Source organism: Nansenia antarctica, assembly GCF_963989245.1.
Source record: "Nansenia antarctica genome assembly, chromosome: 7".
Lineage (NCBI taxonomy): Eukaryota > Metazoa > Chordata > Actinopteri > Argentiniformes > Microstomatidae > Nansenia > Nansenia antarctica.
The window spans coordinates 32441044-32463543 of NC_137677.1; the positions used below are offsets into that span (position 1 = coordinate 32441044).

Below are 22500 nucleotides of genomic sequence, written 5' to 3' on the forward strand. Positions count from 1 at the left end.
ACAAATGTACAGAAAGACAGTCAGACAGATGAAAACAGAAAACACAGAGACAACGCCAAAAACTAAACTAGGGGCCAAAAGCCTTGGTGAACAGGTGGGTTTTGAGGGCTGATTTGAAGGTGTCCAGGGTAGGTAGGGGTGTTGAAGGTGTCCAGGGTAGGTAGGGGTGTTGAAGGTGTCCAGGGTAGGGGCGTTGAAGGTGTCCAGGGTAGGTAGGGGTGTTGAAGGAGTCCAGGGTAGGTAGGGGTGTTGAAGGTGTCCAGGGTAGGTAGGGGTGTTGAACGTGTCCAGGGTAGGTAGGGGCGTTGCGGATCACCGCAGGGAGAGAGTTCCTAACTATTCCCACCGTAGTTGGGGTAGACCACGCCAACTTCTGGAATATGTAGGGGTGTTTTTTTTTTTCTTCCGCAAACACAAACACAATCACTGACACTAAGAATAGGCGCGCGTTCCAGGGCCCACAGGGCAATGAGAGCCGCGCCCGGCCGCGCCCGGCCGCTTACAGAGATGGGTAACCTATATCTAATCGTGCACCCCGTGTTCCAATGGGGTTGCGGAACGACCTGCGGGGCGGAAGAACAAGATACAGAGAACACCCCTACATATTCCAGAAGTTGGTGTGGCGTGGGCGTGGCGTGGGCGTGGTGTGGGCGTGGTCTACCCCAACTACGGTGGGAATCGTTAGGACGCGTCCAGGGTAGGTAGGGGTGTTGAAGGTGTCCAGGGTAGGTAGGGGTGTTGAAGGTGTCCAGGGTAGGGGGTGTTGAAGGTGTCCAGGGTAGGTAGGGGTGTTGAAGGTGTCCAGGGTAGGGGTGTTGAAGGTGTCCAGGGTAGGGGTGTTGAAGGTGTCCAGGGTAGGTAGGGGTGTTGAAGGTGTCCAGGGTAGGTAGGGGTGTTGAAGGTGTCCAGGGTAGGTAGGGGTGTTGAAGGTGTCCAGGGTAGGTAGGGGTGGTGAAGGTGTCCAGGGTAGGTAGGGGTGTTGAAGGTGTCCAGGGTAGGTAGGGGTGTTGAAGGTGTCCAGGGCAGGTAGGGGTGTTGAAGGAGTCCAGGGTAGGTAGGGGCGTTGCGGATCACCGCAGGGAGAGAGTTCCAGAGGGTGGGAGCTGCCACACTGAAGGCTCTGTCCCCAAAGGTCCGTTGGTTGGTGCGGGGGGTGGAGAGCAGACCCGAATCCCACAGGTTCCGGGGAGGGGTAAGTTGGCAGAGAAGGTCACATAGGTAGTGGGGGGAGCGGGCATGGAGGGACTTGTAGGTGAGGAGGAGGATTTTGTAGGAGGTTCGGCACTTGACAGGAAAGCCAGTGGAGGTGAATGAGGGTGGGGGTGATGAGGGGGGGGGGGGGGGGGGGGGTGATGTGCTGCCAGGGCTTGGTGTGGGTGAGGACCCTGGCAGCTGAGTTTGGGACATACTGGAGCCTGTCCAGAGCTTTGCTGGGTACCAGAACAGGACTGCATTGCAATAATTTAGGCTGGAGGTGACGAAGGGTTAGGGTTGGGGGGCGTTTAAGGGTTAGGGTTGGGGGGGGTTTAAGGGTTAGGGTTGGGGGGCGTTTAAGGGTTAGGGTTGGGGGGCGTTTAAGGGTTAGGGTTGGGGGGCGTTTAAGGGTTAGGGTTGGGGGGCGTTTAAGGGTTAGGGTTGGGGGGCGTTTAAGGGTTAGGGTTGGGGGGCGTTTAAGGGTTAGGGTTGGGGGGCGTTTAAGGGTTAGGGTTGGGGGGCGTTTAAGGGTTAGGGTTGGGGGGGGTTTAAGGGTTAGGGTTGGAGGGGGTTTCAGGGTTAGTTGGGTGCGGTTAAGGGGGTGTTTAAGGGTTACACAAAAGTCAACTGAATACCAAAAGCACTCGATTAATTTACTTCACCCCCTCATAGACCTCCATCACAGGACTTCAACACACACACTGGGGGTGGAGGTCAAACACACTGGGGGAGGAGGTTAAACACACTGGGGGTGGAGGTTAAACACACTGGGGGTGGAGGTCAAACACACTGGGGGTGGAGGTTAAACACACTGGGGGTGGAGGTTAAACACACTGGGGGTGGAGGTTAAACACACTGGGGGTGGAGGTTAAACACACTGGGGGTGGAGGTCAAACACACTGGGGGTGGAGGTCAAACACACTGGGGGTGGAGGTCAAACACCCTGGGGGGGGGGGTGGAGGTCAAAGGTCAAACACACTGGGGGGGGGTGGAGGTCAAGGCGCTGACCTCACCTTTCTCCTTATCTTCCTGTCCTCCTCCTCCTCCTCCGGCAGCGTCCGGCTTCAGCCAGTCCTTCTCCACGTACGCCCTCACCTCCCCCACCGTGGTCCGCTGGGGGGGGTCCAGCGCCAGCAGCCGGCTGAACATCTCCAGGGCGTCCGGGGTGAATCTCCTCCACAGGGGGGGGGGCAGGAGGTCCTCCTGGTCCTCGTCCTGCTCCTGGTCCTGGGTGGAGCTCTGCGTGGAGCTCTGCGTGGGCGCCCCCCGGAGGCTCCAGTCGACGAACTCCTGGTAGAAGCTGTCCTGGGCGCGGCAGCGCTCCCAGGGGAAGTAGCCCGTCAGGATGCAGAAGATGACCACGCCCAACGCCCAGGTGTCCAGGGACGGCTCCACGCTGAGCGGGGGGGGCGGGGGGGGGGGCGTCACCTCGGCCTCACCCTGTGAGGAAAAATGTATTTAAGACACTAGAACAGCCATGAGGGTCATTTGACCCCTGTGAGTAAAGAAACATGTTATATCTTTGTACTTGATCACATTTCAAGACCCTCCTTTCATGACGTTTCCTACATATGTGCGTTCTACCACCCAGTGTCCTTACATTTTCAAAATCACATCAGGATAAGCTAGCATGAAGCTGGCGATAAAGCTGCTTTTTTAGTAGGTAAAAAGGCACGGCTGTTCTAGTGTTAATACTATAACCATGATATTATGTATGTTCACTGGATGAGACTGTATGAATGACAACAACAAGAAGGGTATGTGATTAAAAACTGCAGGTGCTAGATAGAGGAGTAACTTCCACCACTCCATTCTCTCCAAGGCTAAAGTGAACTAATGACGCTCTGTCTTATCTCAGGGTTCCTATAAGTCAAATTTAAGACCCTTTTAGACTTTTTTTTACCTGTTTTGATATCGTTTTTGACCTATTCGCGACTCCATATGGTAGCTTTTTGTCATCCTCGAGGTGATGACATTAGGGATTTCACTGCCATACAGACAAAAAAGGAAGCGAATTGGCATTTCTTTGGTTTCAACTTGATTAATTTCCGTGTAAATAGATGTGGTCGGACTGATTTCCTTGCAGGATCTAATTTTTAAGACCCAGCACCTCATTTTTAGACCTTCTTAGGCCTTAAGAATTGGATTGCTGGATTTTAGACTTTACAGCTTTTTAAGACCAGCGCGGGAACCCTGCCCCCCCCCCCCCCCATGGCCCACCTTCTCCAGGGCCATGGCAGCCAGCTCGGGGGCCATGTAGGGCAGCGTGCCGGTGACGTGGGTGATCAGGGCGCCTCTCTTCTGCGCCAGGCCGAAGTCGGCCAGCTTGACGCGGAGGCAGCGTGCGTCCAGCAGCAGGATGTTCTCCGGCTTCACGTCGCGGTGCACCAGGCCGTGGCCGTGGATGAACTCCAGGGCGCTGGCCACCTGCAGCACGCACCGCTTGACCGCCGCCTCGGGGATCCCCACCTGGAGGGGGGGAGGGGGGAGACGGACGGAGGTCACACGGGTTTGAGATATACCGTTCCTCTTTGGATATCATTTTAGACCTATTCACGACACCATATGATAGTTTTTTGTCATCCTTTTTTAATCCGGGTAACTCTCTCACCTTGGGTACCTGTCTAGTACGTAGGGTAACTCCCTCACCTTGGGTACATGTCTAGTACGTAGGGTAACTCCCTCACCTTGGGTACCTGTCTAGTACGTAGGGTAAGTCCCTCACCTTGGGTACCTGTCTAGTACGTAGGGTAACTCCCTCACCTTGGATACATGTCTAGTACGTAGGGTAACTCCCTCACCTTGGGTACCTGTCTAGTACGTAGGGTAACTCCCTCACCTTGGGTACATGTCTAGTACGTAGGGTAAGTCCCTCACCTTGGGTACCTGTCTAGTACGTAGGGTAACTCCCTCACCTTGGGTACCTGTCTAGTACGTAGGGTAACTCTCTCACCTTGGGTACATGTCTAGTACGTAGGGTAACTCCCTCACCTTGGGTACATGTCTAGTACGTAGGGTAACTCTCTCACCTTGGGTACCTGTCTAGTACGTAGGGTAACTCCCTCACCTTGGGTACATGTCTAGTACGTAGGGTAACTCCCTCACCTTGGGTACATGTCTAGTACGTAGGGTAACTCCCTCACCTTGGGTACATGTCTAGTACGTAGGGTAACTCCCTCACCTTGGGTACCTGTCTAGTACGTAGGGTAACTCTCTCACCTTGGGTACCTGTCTAGTACGTAGGGTAACTCTCTCACCTTGGGTACATGTCTAGTACGTAGGGTAACTCTCTCACATTGGGTACATGTCTAGTACGTAGGGTAACTCCCTCACCTTGGGTACATGTCTAGTATGTAGGGTAACTCTCTCACCTTGGTTACATGTCTAGTACGTAGGGTAACTCCCTCACCTTGGGTACATGTCTAGTACGTAGGGTAACTCTCTCACCTTGGGTACATGTCTAGTATGTAGGGTAACTCCCTCACCTTGGGTACCTGTCTAGTACGTAGGGTAACTCTCTCACCTTTGGGTACCTGTCTAGTACGTAGGGTAACTCCCTCACCTTGGGTACATGTCTAGTACGTAGGGTAACTCCCTCACCTTGGGTACATGTCTAGTACGTAGGGTAACTCCCTCACCTTGGGTACCTGTCTAGTACGTAGGGTAACTCTCTCACCTTGGGTACCTGTCTAGTACGTAGGGTAACTCTCTCACCTTGGGTACATGTCTAGTACGTAGGGTAACTCTCTCACATTGGGTACATGTCTAGTACGTAGGGTAACTCCCTCACCTTGGGTACATGTCTAGTATGTAGGGTAACTCTCTCACCTTGGGTACATGTCTAGTACGTAGGGTAACTCCCTCACCTTGGGTACATGTCTAGTACGTAGGGTAACTCTCTCACCTTGGGTACATGTCTAGTATGTAGGGTAACTCCCTCACCTTGGGTACATGTCTAGTACGTAGGGTAACTCTCTCACCTTGGGTACATGTCTAGTACGTAGGGTAACTCTCTCACCTTGGTGTAATGTTTAGACCACCTACTGCCACCTGGTGGTAGACTAGATACACAGTCAAGATCCGGTCATGCGGAGTCTGGAGTCAGTCAATGCATATGCTGTAATGCGAGCACGTCGACTAACTAAAGAGTCTAATTGATATCCAGTGTGTGTCTCATCATTTATACATAATATTCTTGCTACACGTCAGAATATCACAATGGCGACGAGGATTCAAAGTGGAAACGCCACCAGTGTCGATTTTTGAAGGAGGAAGAAGAAGAATCCGTCCGGAAAAGTCGAAGTGAGTAGTTAGCTAGCAAGAACACTAGCTGGCTAAGCTACCCAGGCTAACGCTAGTATCATGCAGTCGGCATTTTCGGGCCACATGGCCATACAGCCATTCGACACAGAAACCGATCCCAGTTCGCTTGGAACGCGATGGAACAAATGGATCAACCGATTTGAAAATTACACCGTAGCCACAAACATCACTCAAGAAATAAGGAAGAGGGCACTGCTGCTTCACTTAGCTGGAGAGAGAGTCCATGACATCTACGACACGCTGGCTGACGACAGTGATGACTATGAAAACACAAAAACGAAGCTCCACGGATATTTCTCACTGAAAAAGAACACACAATACCTTGTGTACAAGTTCAGACAAGCCATACAGCTTCCCGGTGAGTCTTTAGACACATTTCATACCAGACTGAGGATGCTAGCTAAAGATTGTGAATTTGCAGATGCAGACAGAGAAATAGTCGCGCGAATAATACAGAGCTGTACCTCATCCCGGCTGCGCAGGAGAGCGCTCAGAGAGCCAAACATGACTTTGACTAATATGTTAGACCTAGGGAGAATGTTAGAGATCTCTGAACAACAGGCAGAAAGCATAGAAGAGAAGGCTGTCACCGCAATTAATGCACTGCATCTCAAGGGCGCCAAACAGCAACATGCAGCATACAGGCGCAAAGAGAAGAGCTTGCAATGTAGAACCTGTGGAGGAAATTATCCACACGAGGGTGACTGTCCAGCCAGAGGGAAGGACTGCAGAGCCTGTGGAAAGCCTAACCACTATGCCAAACACTGCCGTGGTCAGAAATTAGCACATCAAAGCCAAGAGGAAGACACAGCTCACTACAAGCAGCGGAGCACTAAGAAAGTGAACCAGGTGACAGCATGCTCCGAGACCAAATCAAGAGACTCATCAAGTGGAGACGAAAGGTATGTGTATGTAATCAACAGCACAAGTATACAGCAACCCCAGACCAACATCAAGCTGAATGGTGTCAGTGTTAAAATACTGATTGATTCAGGAGCAGCTGTCAACATAATTAATGAAGATGTGTTAAACACACTTGACCCAAAGCCTATGCTCAGCACAGCCATGATCAAAATATTTCCATATGGGTCCAACAACGCTCTACCTATCATTGGTAAATTTGCATGCAAAGTACAGGCTACTAACAAGCGGACAGAGAGTGTGTTCTACGTTCTCAGAGGCGACACCGGACAATCTCTGCTCAGCTACGCAACTGCCAGTGAACTAGGGCTGATCCAGATCATCAATATGGTGAACACGCCGCCAGTGATGCCACCCAGTGGGCGTACTGTCGCAGATGAACTCGTGCAGAGCTACCCAGAGCTTTTCACCGGAATCGGAAAGCTGAAAGACTTCCAGGTGAAACTGCATATAGACCCCGACATCCAACCGACGTGCCAGCCGCACAGATGGGTCCCTTTCCATGTCCGTCAGAAGGTCGAGGCGGAGCTTCAGAAGCTGGAGAACGACGGTATCATTGAAACTATATCTGGACCAACACCCTGGGTTTCCCCGATCGTCACACCACCGAAGCCAAAAGACCCTGATAAAGTCCGAATCTGCGTTGATATGCGTCAGGCGAACACAGCAATTCAGCGAGAACGACATATCACCCCAACAATGGACGATGTAATACACGAGCTGAACGGTGCCAAGGTATTCTCGAAGTTGGACCACACAGCAGGCTACCACCAGCTCGAGCTGCATCCAGAGAGTCGTTACATCACAACGTTCACAACACACCTCGGGCTAAGAAGATACAAACGCCTGAACTTCGGTATATCATCCGCCGCTGAAGTGTTCCAGAACGCCATCTGCCAGACGCTGCAAGGTATACCGGGCGTGAAGAACCTCAGCGATGACATCATCATCTATGGCGTCTCTCAGGAAGCACACGACGACACTCTGAGAGCAGTGTTTAAAAGACTGAAAGACAGTGGTTTGACACTCAATCGCAACAAATGCGAATTCAACAAGCAGCGCCTTGAATTCTTTGGGTTCATTTTTTCTGCCGACGGGATTTCTGCAGATCCAAAGAAGGTGTCAGCCATTGACGACGCCAGCGACCCCAAAGATCCAGGTGAGATCAGAAGTCTTCTGGGCATGGCCAACTACTGCGCCAGGTTCATAAAGGACTACTCAACCATCACTGCACCGCTCCGTGAGCTCACGAAGAAGGACGCTCCGTGGCAGTGGGGCAGTGATCAAGCTACGGCACTCCAGACGCTCAAGGACAGCCTGACGAGCGACACCACAATGTCATATTTCGATCCCAGGAAGGAGACGGAGCTCATTGTTGATGGAAGTCCGGTGGGGCTAGGCGCCATTCTCTGTCAGAAAGGAGGAGGGGGAGAGAAGCGCATCATAGCCTACGCCAGCCGCGCACTCAGTGATGTAGAAAGGAGATACTCGCAAACAGAACGTGAGGCCCTAGCCATCATCTGGAGCTGCGAACATTTTCACCTGTATCTGTATGGACATCCATTCACCATGGTAACCGACCACAAACCATTGGAGATGATATGGAATAACCCGAGATCAAAACAACCTGCACGGATCGAGAGATGGGGCCTCAGAATACAGCCGTACAACTTCAGAGTGGAATATAGAAAAGGAGCTGACAATCCAGCTGACTACATGTCTAGACACCCTCTCCCGGTACAGTCGTCACAGAACACAAGAGCATCCAAGGTTGCAGAGGAGTACGTTAACTTCGTAGGACTTCAAGCAACACCCAAGGCGATGACACTACAAGAGATACAGCGAGAGACATTGAAAGACACAATCCTGCAACAGGTCAGTGCACACATCATAAATAACTCATGGCGTTTCATCACAGACCGCTCACCAGGTGCTGCTGCACTGAAACCATACAAGCTCGTCAGTGATGAACTCACAGTGTCCACAGGTGACGACATCATACTGCGAGGCACCAGGATTGTCATACCTGCAGCTCTACAGCAGAGGGCGCTGCAGATTGCTCATGAAAGCCACCAGGGCGTGGCTAAGACAAAAGCCCTACTCAGAGAAAAGGTATGGTTCCCTACCATAGACCAACAGGTAGAGACCATCGCCAAGACCTGCCTCCCATGTCAAGTGAACACTCCAGTCACCCAGACGGAACCACTCAAAATGTCTGAGCTGCCAGACGCACCATGGCACAGTGTTAGTGCTGACTTTTATGGCCCACTCCCATCGGGAGAATATCTGTTAGTTATAGTCGATGACTACACACGATACCCAATTGTTGAGGCTATTCGATCTACCTCAGCAAACACAGTCATACCAGTCGTGGACAAAGTCTTCTCCATGTTTGGAATCCCAAGAGTTGTTAAGACTGACAACGGACCTCCTTTCAACAGCAACCAGTTCGCTGAGTTTGCCAACTACCTAGGGTTCAAGCACAGGAAGATAACGCCTCTATGGCCACAAGCTAATGCCACAGCTGAGAGATTCATGCGCACCGTCGGGAAAGTCATCAGTATCGCCCAGATGCAGATGATGCCATGGAAACAACAGCTGCACGTCTTCCTGCGTGAGTACAGGTCCACTCCCCACAGCACGACGAACACGTCACCTGCCGAGTTACTATTCCAACGGAAGATGACCACCAAGCTACCCTCAGCAGACACAATCACCATCCCTGCTGACGAAGAGATACGCGGAATCGACAGAGAGGCCAAGGCAAAGATGAAAGCTCTTTCAGATGCTCGACGACACGCTACGCCTTCTAACATCAAGCCAGGAGACACCGTCCTGTGTCGTCAACCAAAACAGAACAAGCTTACTACGCCTTACAACGCAGAGCCGCTCACAGTCATCAATGTCAAAGGTTCCATGATAACAGCTGGAAGAAGTGGTTACACCACCACTAGGAACAGTTCATTCTTTAAGAAGATTGTCCGAGACAACCCAGACACTCTAATGGACTTAAGTTCAGAGGTCAGTGAGGAAGTAGGCCCAGCTACGCCTCCACCCGCACCTCCGCCGAGGTATCCAGTTAGGGAGAACAGACAACCTCCCGCATACCCGCGTGACTTCGATTAAAGAGCAGGAGTACCAAAGGACTGTTAACATGTTCTTCTGAGTTGACAATGTTCCAAGTTAATGGACTGTTTGAATGTTATACATCTATATAAATCTGAGAACAATAGACTGATTAAAATAGCACAAAGAATGTATTTTGATTTGCTACTTTGTTGAGAGCCATGTTTTAGTTCAGGAACCAGTGTATGTGCTAAATGTTATGCACTTAATCATTTATAAAAAAAAGGAGTGATGTAATGTTTAGACCACCTACTGCCACCTGGTGGTAGACTAGATACACAGTCAAGATCCGGTCATGCGGAGTCTGGAGTCAGTCAATGCATATGCTGTAATGCGAGCACGTCGACTAACTAAAGAGTCTAATTGATATCCAGTGTGTGTCTCATCATTTATACATAATATTCTTGCTACACGTCAGAATATCACACTTGGGTACATGTCTAGTACGTAGGGTAACTCTCTCACCTTGGGTACATGTCTAGTATGTAGGGTAACTCTCTCACCTTGGGTACATGTCTAGTACGTAGGGTAACTCTCTCACCTTGGGTACATGTCTAGTACGTAGGGTAACTCTCTCACCTTGGGTACATGTCTAGTATGTAGGGTAACTCTCTCACCTTGGGTACCTGTCTAGTACGTAGGGTAACTCTCTCACCTTGGGTACATGTCTAGTACGTAGGGTAACTCTCTCACCTTGGGTACATGTCTAGTATGTAGGGTAACTCTCTCACCTTGGGTACATGTCTAGTATGTAGGGTAACTCTCTCACCTTGGGCTGGATGACAGCGAACAGGTCCCTCCCTATCACCAGCTCCTGGGCGAAGCCGTAGTGGTCTTGGGACTGGAAGGCGATGCCGAAGAGCCCCACGATGCAGGGGTGGGAGGAGAGGCGCAGGGAGATGCAGTACTCCCGCAGGAAGCCCTGCAGCTGGGTGGACGCCTTGGGCATCACCTTCAACGCCATCGGTGTCCCTGCAAAACAGAGAGTGAATAGTCAATTCACCAGTCGTAGCAGGAAGAGTAATCTAGCTCAGCCAACCAGTCAACCATCCAACCATCCAACCATCCAACCATCCAACCAACTAACCAGCCAGCCAACCAACTAACCAGCCAGCCAACCATCCAACCATCCAACCATCCAACCATCCAACCAGCCAACCAGCCAACCAGCCAGCCAACCAGCCAGCCAGCCAACCATCCAACCAACTAACCAGCCAGCCAACCAACTAACCAGCCAGCCAACCATCCAACCATCCAACCATCCAACCATCCAACCAGCCAACCAGCCAACCAGCCAGCCAACCAACCAGCCAGCCAGCCAACCAACTAACCAACCAGCCAGCCAGCCAGCCAACCAACCAACCAACCAACCAGCCAGCCAGTGAGCCAGCCAACCAGCAGCCTCACTTCTGCAGCGGTGTGTGACCAGCAGCCAGCCAGCCAGCCAGCCAGCCATCCAGCCAGCCAGCCGACCAGCCAGCGAGCCAGCCAACCAGCCAGCCAGCCAGCCAACCAGCCAACCAAACAACCAACCAACCAACCAACCAGCCAGCCAGCCAACCAGCCAACCAACCGACCAACCAGCCAGCCAGCCAACCAGCCAACCAACCAACCAGCCAACCAACCAACCAACCAACCAAACAGCCAGCCAACCAACCAACCAACCAACCAGCCAGCGGCCTCACCTCTACAGCGGTGTGTGACCAGGTGTGTGACCAGGTGTGTGACCAGGTGTGTGACCAGCGGCCTCACCTCTGCAGCGGTGTGTGACCAGCAGCACCCTGCCGTACTTCCCTCGGCCGATCTCCTTAACGACGTTGAAGTGCTCTGAGATCTCCAGCCTGCTGAGGCTCTGGGCCGTCAGCGCCATCAGCTCCTCTATCAGCCCGCCCTCCGACATGCCCAGCTCAATCATCCTGTCGCTATGGCAACTGGCAACTCCTCCTGTCGAATCTGGGAAAAGGGGTTAGAGATTAGAGATTAGAGATTAGAGATAGATAGCCAGGTCAATGATTCCGTTTTTTTTTTCTGTTTTACATTTCTAATTCACAGTAGTTTACGTATTGTGATGCTCTCTCTCTCTGTCTCTCTCTCTCACACTCTCTGTCTCTGTCTCTGTCTCTCTCTCTCTCTCCCTCTCCCTCTCTCTCTCTCTCTCTCTCTCTGTCTCTGTCTCTCTGTCTCTCTCTCTCTGTCTCTCTGTCTCTCTCTCTCTCTGTCTCTGTCTCTCTCTCTGTCTCTCTCTCTCTCTGTCTCTGTCTCTCTTTCTCTCTCTGTCTCTCTCTCTCTATATATATATATATATATATGTATCTCTGTCTCTCTCTTTCACTCTGTCTCTCTCTCTCTCTCTCTCTCTCTCTCTCTCTCTCTCTCTCTCTCTGTCTCTCTCTCTCTCTGTCTCTCACTCACTCTCCACGGGTTAGGGTTAGTTAGTTTAATTATTATTATTATTATTAGGTGGCTTAAATACAAGCAATCTTCTTTTTTTTGCCATGTTGGCCGCATTCTTTGACCCCAGTCCCCTGAGGTGCATTCTGGGATTCCAAGGTGCATTCTGGGATTGTGAGGCAGCATTCTGGGATTCCGAGGTTTATTCTGGGATTGTGAGGTGCATTCTGGGATTGTGGGGCAATATTCTGGGATGTGTAATGAGGCAGATACATGCTATAGGTGTAGGTGACCGGGGTGTGTGCAAAAACAACCAAATAAACTGTCCACAAATTGATTGTCACACTTCTTCATGAGTGCTCTGTGAACTTGACTTTATTAATCGTTAATCACATTATAAACATAATATATAATATATAATATAAACAATACTGTAGGTTTACAATTCATGACTTATAACCCCTATAGAGCATTACAGACCACTTAGTTTTCAAATGATTTGTTCTGCATTATTTTACAAAACGAGCCTCAGCAACAACACCAACATCTCTGCAAGAACAGTATAGAGAGAGCTAACCCTAACCACAACCACAACCATAACCCTAACCACAACCCTAACCACAACCCTAACCGCAACAATAACCCTAACCACAACCACAACCATAACCAGATTAACATAATTCTAACCAGATTAATATAACCATAACTAAATGAATATAACCCTAACCAGATTAACAACTCTAACCAGATTAACATAACCCTAACCAGATTAATATAACTCTAACCAGATTAATATAACCCTAACCAGATTAACATAACCCTAACCAGATTAATATAACTCTAACCAGATTAATATAATTCTAACCAGATTAACATAACTCTAACCAGATTAACAACTCTAACCAGATTAACATAACCCTAACCAGATTAATATAACCCTAACCCTAACCAGATGCATAATGGAAACACTGTTAATAACAAGTATATGATAACGACACAACAACAATTTTACAAATGTTGTCTCACTACAGCACGTTTGTAATCCTCAGGAAACACATTAATGAATCACAGCTGAATCATAACTGAATCATAACTGAATCACAACTGAATCATAACTGAATCATAACTGAATCACAGCTGAATCATCACTGAATCATAACTGAATCATAACTGAATCATAACTGAATCACAGCTGAATCATAACTGAATCACAGCTGAATCACAACTGAATCATAACTGAATCATAACTGAATCATAACTGAATCACAGCTGAATCATAACTGAATCATAACTGAATCACAGCTGAATCATAACTGAATCATAACTGAATCATAACTGAATTATAACTGAATTATAACTGAATCACAACTGAATCATAACTGAATCATAACTGAATTATAACTGAATCACAACTGAATCACAACTGAATCATAACTGAATCATAACTGAATTGTAACTGAATCATAACTGAATCACAGCTGAATTATAACTGAATCATAACTGAATTATAACTGAATCACAGCTGAATTATAACTGAATCACAACTGAATCATAACTGAATCACAGCTGAATCATAACTGAATCATAACTGAATCATAACTGAATTATAACTGAATCACAACTGAATCATAACTGAATCATAACTGAATTATAACTGAATCACAACTGAATCACAACTGAATCATAACTGAATCATAACTGAATTGTAACTGAATCATAACTGAATCACAGCTGAATTATAACTGAATCATAACTGAATTATAACTGAATCACAGCTGAATTATAACTGAATCACAACTGAATCATAACTGAATCACAGCTGAATCATAACGGAATCACAGCTGAATCATAACTGAATCACAGCTGAATCACAGCTGAATCATAACTGAATCATAACTGAATCACAGCTGAATCATAACTGAATCATAACTGAATCACAGCTGAATCATAACTGAATCATAACTGAATCACAGCTGAATCATAACTGAATCATAACTGAATTATAACTGAATCACAGCTGAATTATAACTGAATCATAACTGAATTATAACTGAATCACAACTGAATCATAACTGAATCATAACTGAATTATAACTGAATCATAACTGAATCACAGCTGAATTATAACTGAATCATAACTGAATTATAACTGAATCACAGCTGAATTATAACTGAATCACAACTGAATCATAACTGAATCATAACTGAATCATAACTGAATCACAGCTGAATCATAACGGAATCACAGCTGAATCATAACTGAATCACAGCTGAATCATAACTGAATCATAACTGAATCACAGCTGAATCATAACTGAATCATAACTGAATCACAGCTGAATCATAACTGAATAGAATTTGTCTTACCCTGTCGTAGCGGTCCACAACGTTCTCAAGAGTGTTGAACAACAAACACAGACTCACACGCACTCACACACACTCACACACACACTCACACACAGTGTGAAGGGAGGGAGAGGAGGGACAGGGGAGGAGAGGGAGGGAGAGAGAGAGGGAGAGGGGGAGGGAGAGAGAGGGAGAGGGGGGAGAGAGGAGGGGAGAGGAGGGAGAGAGGAGGGGAGAGGGAGGGAGAGAGATGGAGGGAGAGAGAGGGGGAGAGAGGAGGGGAGAGGGAGAGGGACGGAGAGGGAGAGGGAAGGAAGGAGAGAGGGAGTGAGGGAGAGGGAAGGAGAGGGAGAGGGGGGGAATGAATGAATGAATGGACTTTATTGTCATTGCTACAGTACAGGTACCAAACAACGAAAGGGAGGTAGACGGGGAGGAGAGGGGTGAGGGAGGAAGAGGGAGAGGGGGGGTGAGAGAATGGGAGGGAGAGGAGAGGGGGAGAGAGGGGGAGGGAGAGGAGAGGGGGAGAGAGACAGTGCTGCTGTCTCGATCTCACCTCAACAGCTGATTACATCCAAGTCCTGCAAAGGGCACACACACACACACACACACACGCAAACTCTCAGACACACACACACACACTCTCTCTCATTCTCAGACACACACAGACACACTCACTCTCATTCACACACACTCTCAATCACATACACACACACTCTCTCTCATTCTCAGACACACACAGACACACTCACTCTCATTCACACACACTCTCAATCACATACACACACACTCACTCTCATTCACACACACTAAATCTCATTCACGCACACACACACACACACACACACACACACACACACACACACACACACACACACTCATTCTAATTCTCATTCTCAGTCACACACTCAGACACACTCACTCTCATTTCACACACACTAAATCTCATTCACGCACACTAACTCTCATTCACGCACACTAAGGCACACAAACAGACACGCACACACACACACACACACACACACACACACACACACACACACACACTCCTGTATAAGGCTGAAGCATCTTAACTGCTCTCAGAAGATTAAAGGTTCTGTCACTACTGAATGTACCAATATAGACATGGCACACACACACACACATACACACACGCACACACATACACACACGCACACACACACATACACACACACGCACACACATAAACACGCACACATACACACACACGCACACACGCACCCACATAAACACACAGGCACACACACTTTATTAAAGTTGTTTATTAAAGTTGTTTATTAAAGTCGTTCATTAAAGTATTTTATTAAAGTTGTTTATTAAAGTTGTTTATTAAAGTCGTTTATTAAAGTCGTTTATTGAAGTCGTTTATTAAAGTCGTGTATTAAAGTCGTTCATTAAAGTCGTTTATTTAAGTCGTTCATTAAAGTCGTTTATTGAAGTCGTTTATTAAAGTTGTTTATTGAAGTCGTTTATTATAGTCGTTCAATAAAGTCGTTTATTAAAGTCGTTCATTAAAGTCGTTCATTAAAGTCGTTCATTGAAGTCGTTTATTGAAGTCGTTTATTAAAGTCGTTTATTGAAGTCGTTTATTAAATTTGTTTATTGAAGTTGTTTATAGAAGTCGTTCATTAAAGTCGTTTATTGAAGTCGTTTATTAAAGTCGTTCATTGAAGTCGTTTATTAAAGTCGTTTATTTAAGTTGTTTATTGAAGTCGTTCATTGAAGTTGTTTATTGAAGTCGTAAGTAAATAGATAAACATTCAATAAGACAATAGTTAATGGATAAAATACATTGATAGAAGTGTTTGTGTTTAATCATAACTGCTGCAAAACATGAAGGTTTTTAGCTTAGATTTAAATATTTGTAGGGTTTGGGCCTGTTTGATTTCTTCAGGGAGTTTGTTCCAGGAGCATGCGGCAACGTGACTGAAAGCTGCTGCATCGTGTTTTGTTTTCACATTTGGAATGATTAGCTGATTAGTCTCAGCTGACCTTAGGGGCCTTGCTGGAATATAGGGTGGGAGGAGATCTGATGTATTTTGGTCCAAGACCATTTTGTGATTTGTATGTAATTAGGATGATTTTGAATTAAATTCTCTGAGAGACTGGTAGCCTGTGCAGGGGTCTCAGGGTTGGTGTAATGTGTTTAAACGTATGAGTTTGTGTTAGAAACCTAGCAGCGGCGTAATGAGCTGCAGTTTACCAACAGCTCCTTTAGATAGGTCTGTTAGTAGACCAGCTCCTTTAGATAGGCCTGTTAGTAGACCAGCTCCTTTAGATAGGTCTGTTAGTAGACCAGCTCCTTTAGATAGGCCTGTTAAGCCGCTTTTCCATTGACCGGCCCGGGTCGGGTCAGGTCGGGTCGGGTCGGGTCAGGTCGGGTCACTTTTGATCTGTTCTGTTTCCATTACACAAACCGAACCGGACTAGTAGGAGGAGTCGTCGATAGTAGGCGGAGTTACGCGTCACACGCAGCCTGGCAAAAAGCTTCCGGGTGTACACAGCAGTGATTTTTTGGGAGAGAAAGAGAAAGAGAGAGAGGAAGCTATGTACACATAATAAAGTCATGTTTTTTGAACCCTTAAAACCACTGCCTTCACTTGTCTGCTTTATGAACTGTAGTATCATCATCGGGAAACGCAGACAAGACGCGAATCTACCGGAATTTGACTCATGACACAGCCGGTGTTATTCACAGACAAACACGGTGCCGTTTGCGGGTTAATAACTTCGGTTTACCGGGGGTTAGGATAACAATTCAAACGTGTCCGGAAAGAGGAGAAGCCAGGGAATTCAAAAGTTTTTGAATGGAGTCGATCATCCACTCCTATCACCGTGGACACAGCGCGGAGCGAATTCCCTGTTAAAACCGGCATTTGACTCATGAGTGAATGGTGAAAATGGCTGGACGGCTGCTGGCGAACTCCCGGTTCATCGAGTTTACGGTTAAAAGCATAACTTCTCGGGGTGTCAGCGCGGTGGTTAAGGGCTCAAAATGACCGTAGACAGATGGTGAAGTTAGCAAAGGAGTATTGTGTTTTTTTTACCACCTCCACAGCCGGTGTTATTCACGGACAAACACGGTGCATAATAGCGATTTTTGTGTTGTGCTTGTTGTAAATAAAAGTTATATGATTCATTGAAATGACATTAAACTAAGATAATACGATGGTCAGCATAATTTTCCGAATCTTTATTAATAAGCTATTACAGAAAATGTAGTGACATTTTCCTAGTGAATGTGGTATTTTCAAGATGGCGGTTGTGAAGAAATAATATGGGATGGGACATGGGATGACGATTGTCCATTGACCAATCAACGGTGTGGGACCTGGGACCTGGGACCCTGGGACCCTGCTCGGATGTGGTACCTGGGACCTAGGACTGAAGCGACCCGGACCGACGAATGGAAAAGGGAACCGAAGCGGGCAGACCTAGGTCAGCACCAGGTCGGCACCAGGTCTGCATCGTAGTGGAAAAGCGCCATTAGTTGACCAGCTCCTTTAGATAGGTCTGTTAGTAGACCAGCTCCTTTATATAGGCCTGTTAGTAGACCAGCTCCTTTAGATAGGTCTGTTAGTAGACCAGCTCCTTTAGATAGGCCTGTTAGTAGACCAGCTCCTTTAGATAGGTCTGTTAGTAGACCAGCTCCTTTAGATAGGCCTGTTAGTAGACCAGCTCCTTTAGATAGGCCTGTTAGTAGACCAGCTCATTTAGATAGGCCTGTTAGTAGACCAGCTCCTTTAGATAGCCCTGTTAGTAGACCAGCTCCTTTAGATATGCCTGTAAGTAGATCAGCTCCTTTAGATACGCCTGTTAGTAAACCAGCTCCTTTAGATAGGCCTGTTAGTAGACCAGCTCCTTTAGATAGGTCTGTTAGTAGACCAGCTCCTTTAGATAGGCCTGTTAGTAGACCAGCTCCTTTAGATAGGCCTGTTAGTAGACCAGCTCCTTTAGATAGGTCTGTTAGTAGACCAGCTCCTTTAGATAGGCCTGTTAGTAGACCAGCTCCTTTAGATAGGCCTGTTAGTAGACCAGCTCCTTTAGATAGGTCTGTTAGTAGACCAGCTCCTTTAGATAGGCCTGTTAGTAGACCAGCTCCTTTAGATAGGCCTGTTAGTAGACCAGCTCCTTTAGATAGGTCTGTTATTAGACCAGCTCCTTTAGATAGGTCTGTTAGTAGACCAGCTCCTTTATGGTGCTTTTCCACTACAGGGCTAGCCCGGGTCGACCCAGGCTGGCCTGCTTCTTTGGCGCTTTTCCATTTGTCGGCCTGGGTCAGCACGGGTCGGGTCGGGTCGGTTCTTTAGCTACCCTTCGCGAGCAGGAACCATAGGGCCGAAGGGTACCTTTTTGCCAGGCTGCGTGTGACGTGTGACGCTGCACACCGTTGATTGGTCAATGGAAATCGTCATCCCATGTTCATAGATTTCATCACTTACCGCCATTTTGAAATACCACAACCGATTTTGCTCTAGGAAAATGTCACTGTTTCTGTAATAACATATTAATAAAGATTTGAAAAAATATGATAGCCATCGTATTATCTTAGTTTAATGTCATTTCAATGCATCATAGAACTTTTATTTACAACAAGCATAACCCAAAAAATCGCTATTATGGCGATGTCCTGTGCCTATGCTGTTCCTCAGTCCAGCGCTTCATCATCCCCCTTCTAAAACTGCCATCTCCCCTTTCCATCCCTTATGTCATTTTATCAATTTTATCTTTGGTTTCCTCCGCCACCATTCAGATTTCTCAAAAAAAAAAAAAAAAATTTAGGACGCTTTTCAGACCTTCACAGCGCTAGACACAAGCGACGCGCTTGCAAAACTGTTTTGTGATTGGTCGAATACATCTAGGCTGCGTCTAGTCTACAAACTACGATCCTCCACTCCTATCACCGTGGACACAGCAAGGAGCGAATTCCCGGGTAGAAATATTTCCTCTCCCCGCTGTCAGCGGTAAGCGGTACTTTCCTCCAGCAGCGGTAAATGAGGCACCCTTTGCGGCTTAATAACTTTGGTTCTCCGGGGGTTACGGTAAAAATTCCAATGTGTCCGGAAAGAGGACAAGCCATGGAATCGAAAAGTTTTTGAATGGAGTCGATCCTCCACTCCTATCACCGTGGACACAGCAAGGAGCGAATTCCCGGGTAGAAATATTTCCTCTCCCCGCTGTCAGCGGTAAGCGGTACTTTCCTCCAGCAGCGGTAAATGAGGCACCCTTTGCGGCTTAATAACTTTGGTTCTCCGGGGGTTACGGTAAAAATTCCAACGTGTCCGGAAAGAGTCGTGGGAGACGATTTTTTTATTGACAACGGAATTACATGCTGGAAAAACATGCAGACACAGACAATAAGAGACACACGGGAGAAGTACAGGAAAACATTTTATTTTTTTGGGCCATCCTCGAGTTTTGGCTGAAATTACGTCGTTGTTTTGAGCGCGCGAGCGCGTTTCATGCGCGTGCACGCGAAAAAATCGCTACCCGCCACCATTGTAAAAATTCCTGGAGGAAACACTGTATATAAATAAATATATTTGACTACCAGCAAGACACCGGAGCACTCTATAAACGCGGAGATTGTATGAGCCCCGCGTCAGTCAGCCTTTTCGTAGAAATACATCGCTTCCCAATCCCTGGTTGCGAGATCTAAACTACAAATCTAATAGAACTGAAAGCGGCAAGTAGGCTAACAGGCACGTAACATCCATTATGCTGTATACATAAATATATTTGACTACCAGCAAGACAGCGCTGCACTGGTATCTATAACAAACGCGGCGATTGTATGAGCCCCGCGTCATTCCAATGAGAGAAGCACACACAACACACAATATGTACACACAATGAGAGAAGCACAGCCTTTCCGTAGAAATACAACGCTCCCTGTATAACGTTATATATCTAACGTTACATGTTTTAAGGCTGATCTGTGCATGATGGTGCTGCATTTTGACATAATTCTTATCGCATTTCCCCCCGTTGTGCTGTGCTGTGCCGTTCCATAGTCCAGAGCTTCATCATCCCCCTTCTAAAACTGCCATCACCCCTTTCCATCCCTGGTGTCATTTTATCAATGAACGTGGTATTATACATATTTACATATTACATATTTGTTGTTATTTATGGAAGTGTCCGGTTGCTGGAGGAACCAGGACACCGGCTACACTGCACAGTTTAGCCCGAAATAGAGAGAGTGCTTTATCCCGCTAATAGAATACAGTTCCAGTAATAACACTTTTATCTCTATATTGTAATCATTCTCTTCATCTGTTTTTAAATGTTGATCTATTTATATCGATCTATTCTTGCCAATTCCTTATTACCAGTGGAAAGGGGGATGGCTAAAACACTTTAGGACTTTCCGTTCAATGGAGGAATTTATAGAACTCGCATAGAGTTCATCTCGCATTTCCCCCGTTGATGTGACGAACTGAAAGCGGCAGAACAGGCACTTAACGTTACATGTTTTAAGGCTGATCTGTGCATGATAATGCTGCATTTTGACATAATTCTTATCGCATTTCCCCCCGTTGAGCTGTATAGCGGCACTTATTACAGTGAAGCGCTCTATGACACGTAACTCCTCCTTGTCCCGGGTCGCTCCGTATAATGAAGAAGCGTTTCTGAAAGTACGGCACGGCTCGGCACGGCTCGGATACAAAGTCGACCCGGGCTAGCCCTGTAGTGGAAAAGCACCATTAGATAGGCCTGTTAGTAGACCAGCTCCTTTAGATAGGCCTGTTAGTAGACCAGCTCCTTTAGATAGGCCTGTTAGTAGACCAGCTCCTTTAGATAGGCCTGTTAGTAGACCAGCTCCTTTAGATAGGTCTGTTAGTAGACCAGCTCCTTTAGATAGTAAATAACATGACAATAATCAAGTCTACTTGAAACACATGCATGGATGAGTTTTCAAGGTCTTGTTTGGACCTGAAACCTCACATTCTTGTTATGTTTTTCAGGTGATAGTAGGCTGATTTAGGCTGATTTATTTTGCCGAGTTTATGTGGCAGTTGAAGTTTAGATCGGAGTCTAGAATTACACCAAGATTTCTGACCTTCAATGCAATTACCGAGATTTTCTATGGGAGTACAGTCGTTCGGTGAGAGGGCTATGTAGATTTGAATGTCATCCGCATAGTGGTGGTAGGCAATTTGTTCTTTTTTATGATGTGTCCCAATGGAAGCATGTAAAGATTGAATAGGAGGGGGCCAAGGATTGACCCTTGGGGAACCCCATATGTCATTTTAATTTGGTCGGACACAAAGTTGCTAATGGAGACATAGTAGCTTCTTTCCTGTAGGTAGGATCTAAACCAGTTTAGGGCAGTGCCTGAAAGTGCCTTGTCATCTTGTCATACTCCCATACTTCTATACTCCCCTACTTCTATACTCCTCTACTTCTATACTCCCCTATACAGGTTTATTTGAATGTATTTAGGCGTTCCGTAGCTACGGTAGCACTGACCTGCAGGACTAATTCCATTTTAATTTTCACACCAGCTGAAGCGTGTCCTGCTCCCAGCATTAGTGGCATGCACTCAAGCAGTGATACACACACCAACACCCCCACCCTGCCTTACACACACACCAACACCCCCAACCTGCCTTACACACACACACCAACACCCCTCCCCTCCCCTGCCCTACCCCCCCTCTGCTGCCTTACACCCCCCCCCCCCCCGGCCCCCCCTCCCCAGGGGCTGTCATCAGGAATGGAATCACTGGGCCGTGTGGAGAGACAGCCTGTTCAACATTGTTCCTAACCCCCCACCCCACCCTAACCCCCCACCCCACCCTAACCCCCACCCTAACCACCTAGAGAACAATCTCAGCTGTCCCGGGCCGAGTGACGGGTCACATGTGTCTGGGGGGGGGGGGGTTAGGGTCACATGTCTGGGGGGGTTGGGGGGGGGGGGGTTGTGTTTCTGTGATTTCGGAGGAATGATGTGTCGTCTTGTCGTGTGTGGACTTGGGTGTCTCTGTCCCCCCCCCCCCCCCCCCCACACACACACACACTTGGGTGTCTCTGTCCACACACACACACACACACACACACGCGCGCACACACACACACTCTTGGGTGTCTCTGTCCACACACACACACACGCGCACACACACACACACACACACACACACACACTTGGGTGTCTCTGTCCACCCCCCCACACAC

The 22500-nt window shown here is 47.6% G+C and overlaps 1 protein-coding gene across 1 annotated transcript in view; it reads right to left on the bottom strand.

Annotated features, from left to right (window-relative positions):
* Positions 1-11479, bottom strand: part of LOC308162520 (serine/threonine-protein kinase SBK2-like) — a gene marked incomplete at both ends in the record, with an annotated part of 21923 nt that extends 10444 nt beyond the window's left edge. The window contains 5 exons of the mRNA XM_080536668.1: positions 603-666; positions 2208-2634; positions 3415-3663; positions 10334-10536; positions 11317-11479. Coding sequence (XP_080392794.1) covers positions 603-666; positions 2208-2634; positions 3415-3663; positions 10334-10536; positions 11317-11479 — 1106 coding nt within the window. The remainder of the gene's footprint in view (positions 1-602; positions 667-2207; positions 2635-3414; positions 3664-10333; positions 10537-11316) is intronic.
* Between the last annotated feature and the right edge of the window lie 11021 nt (positions 11480-22500).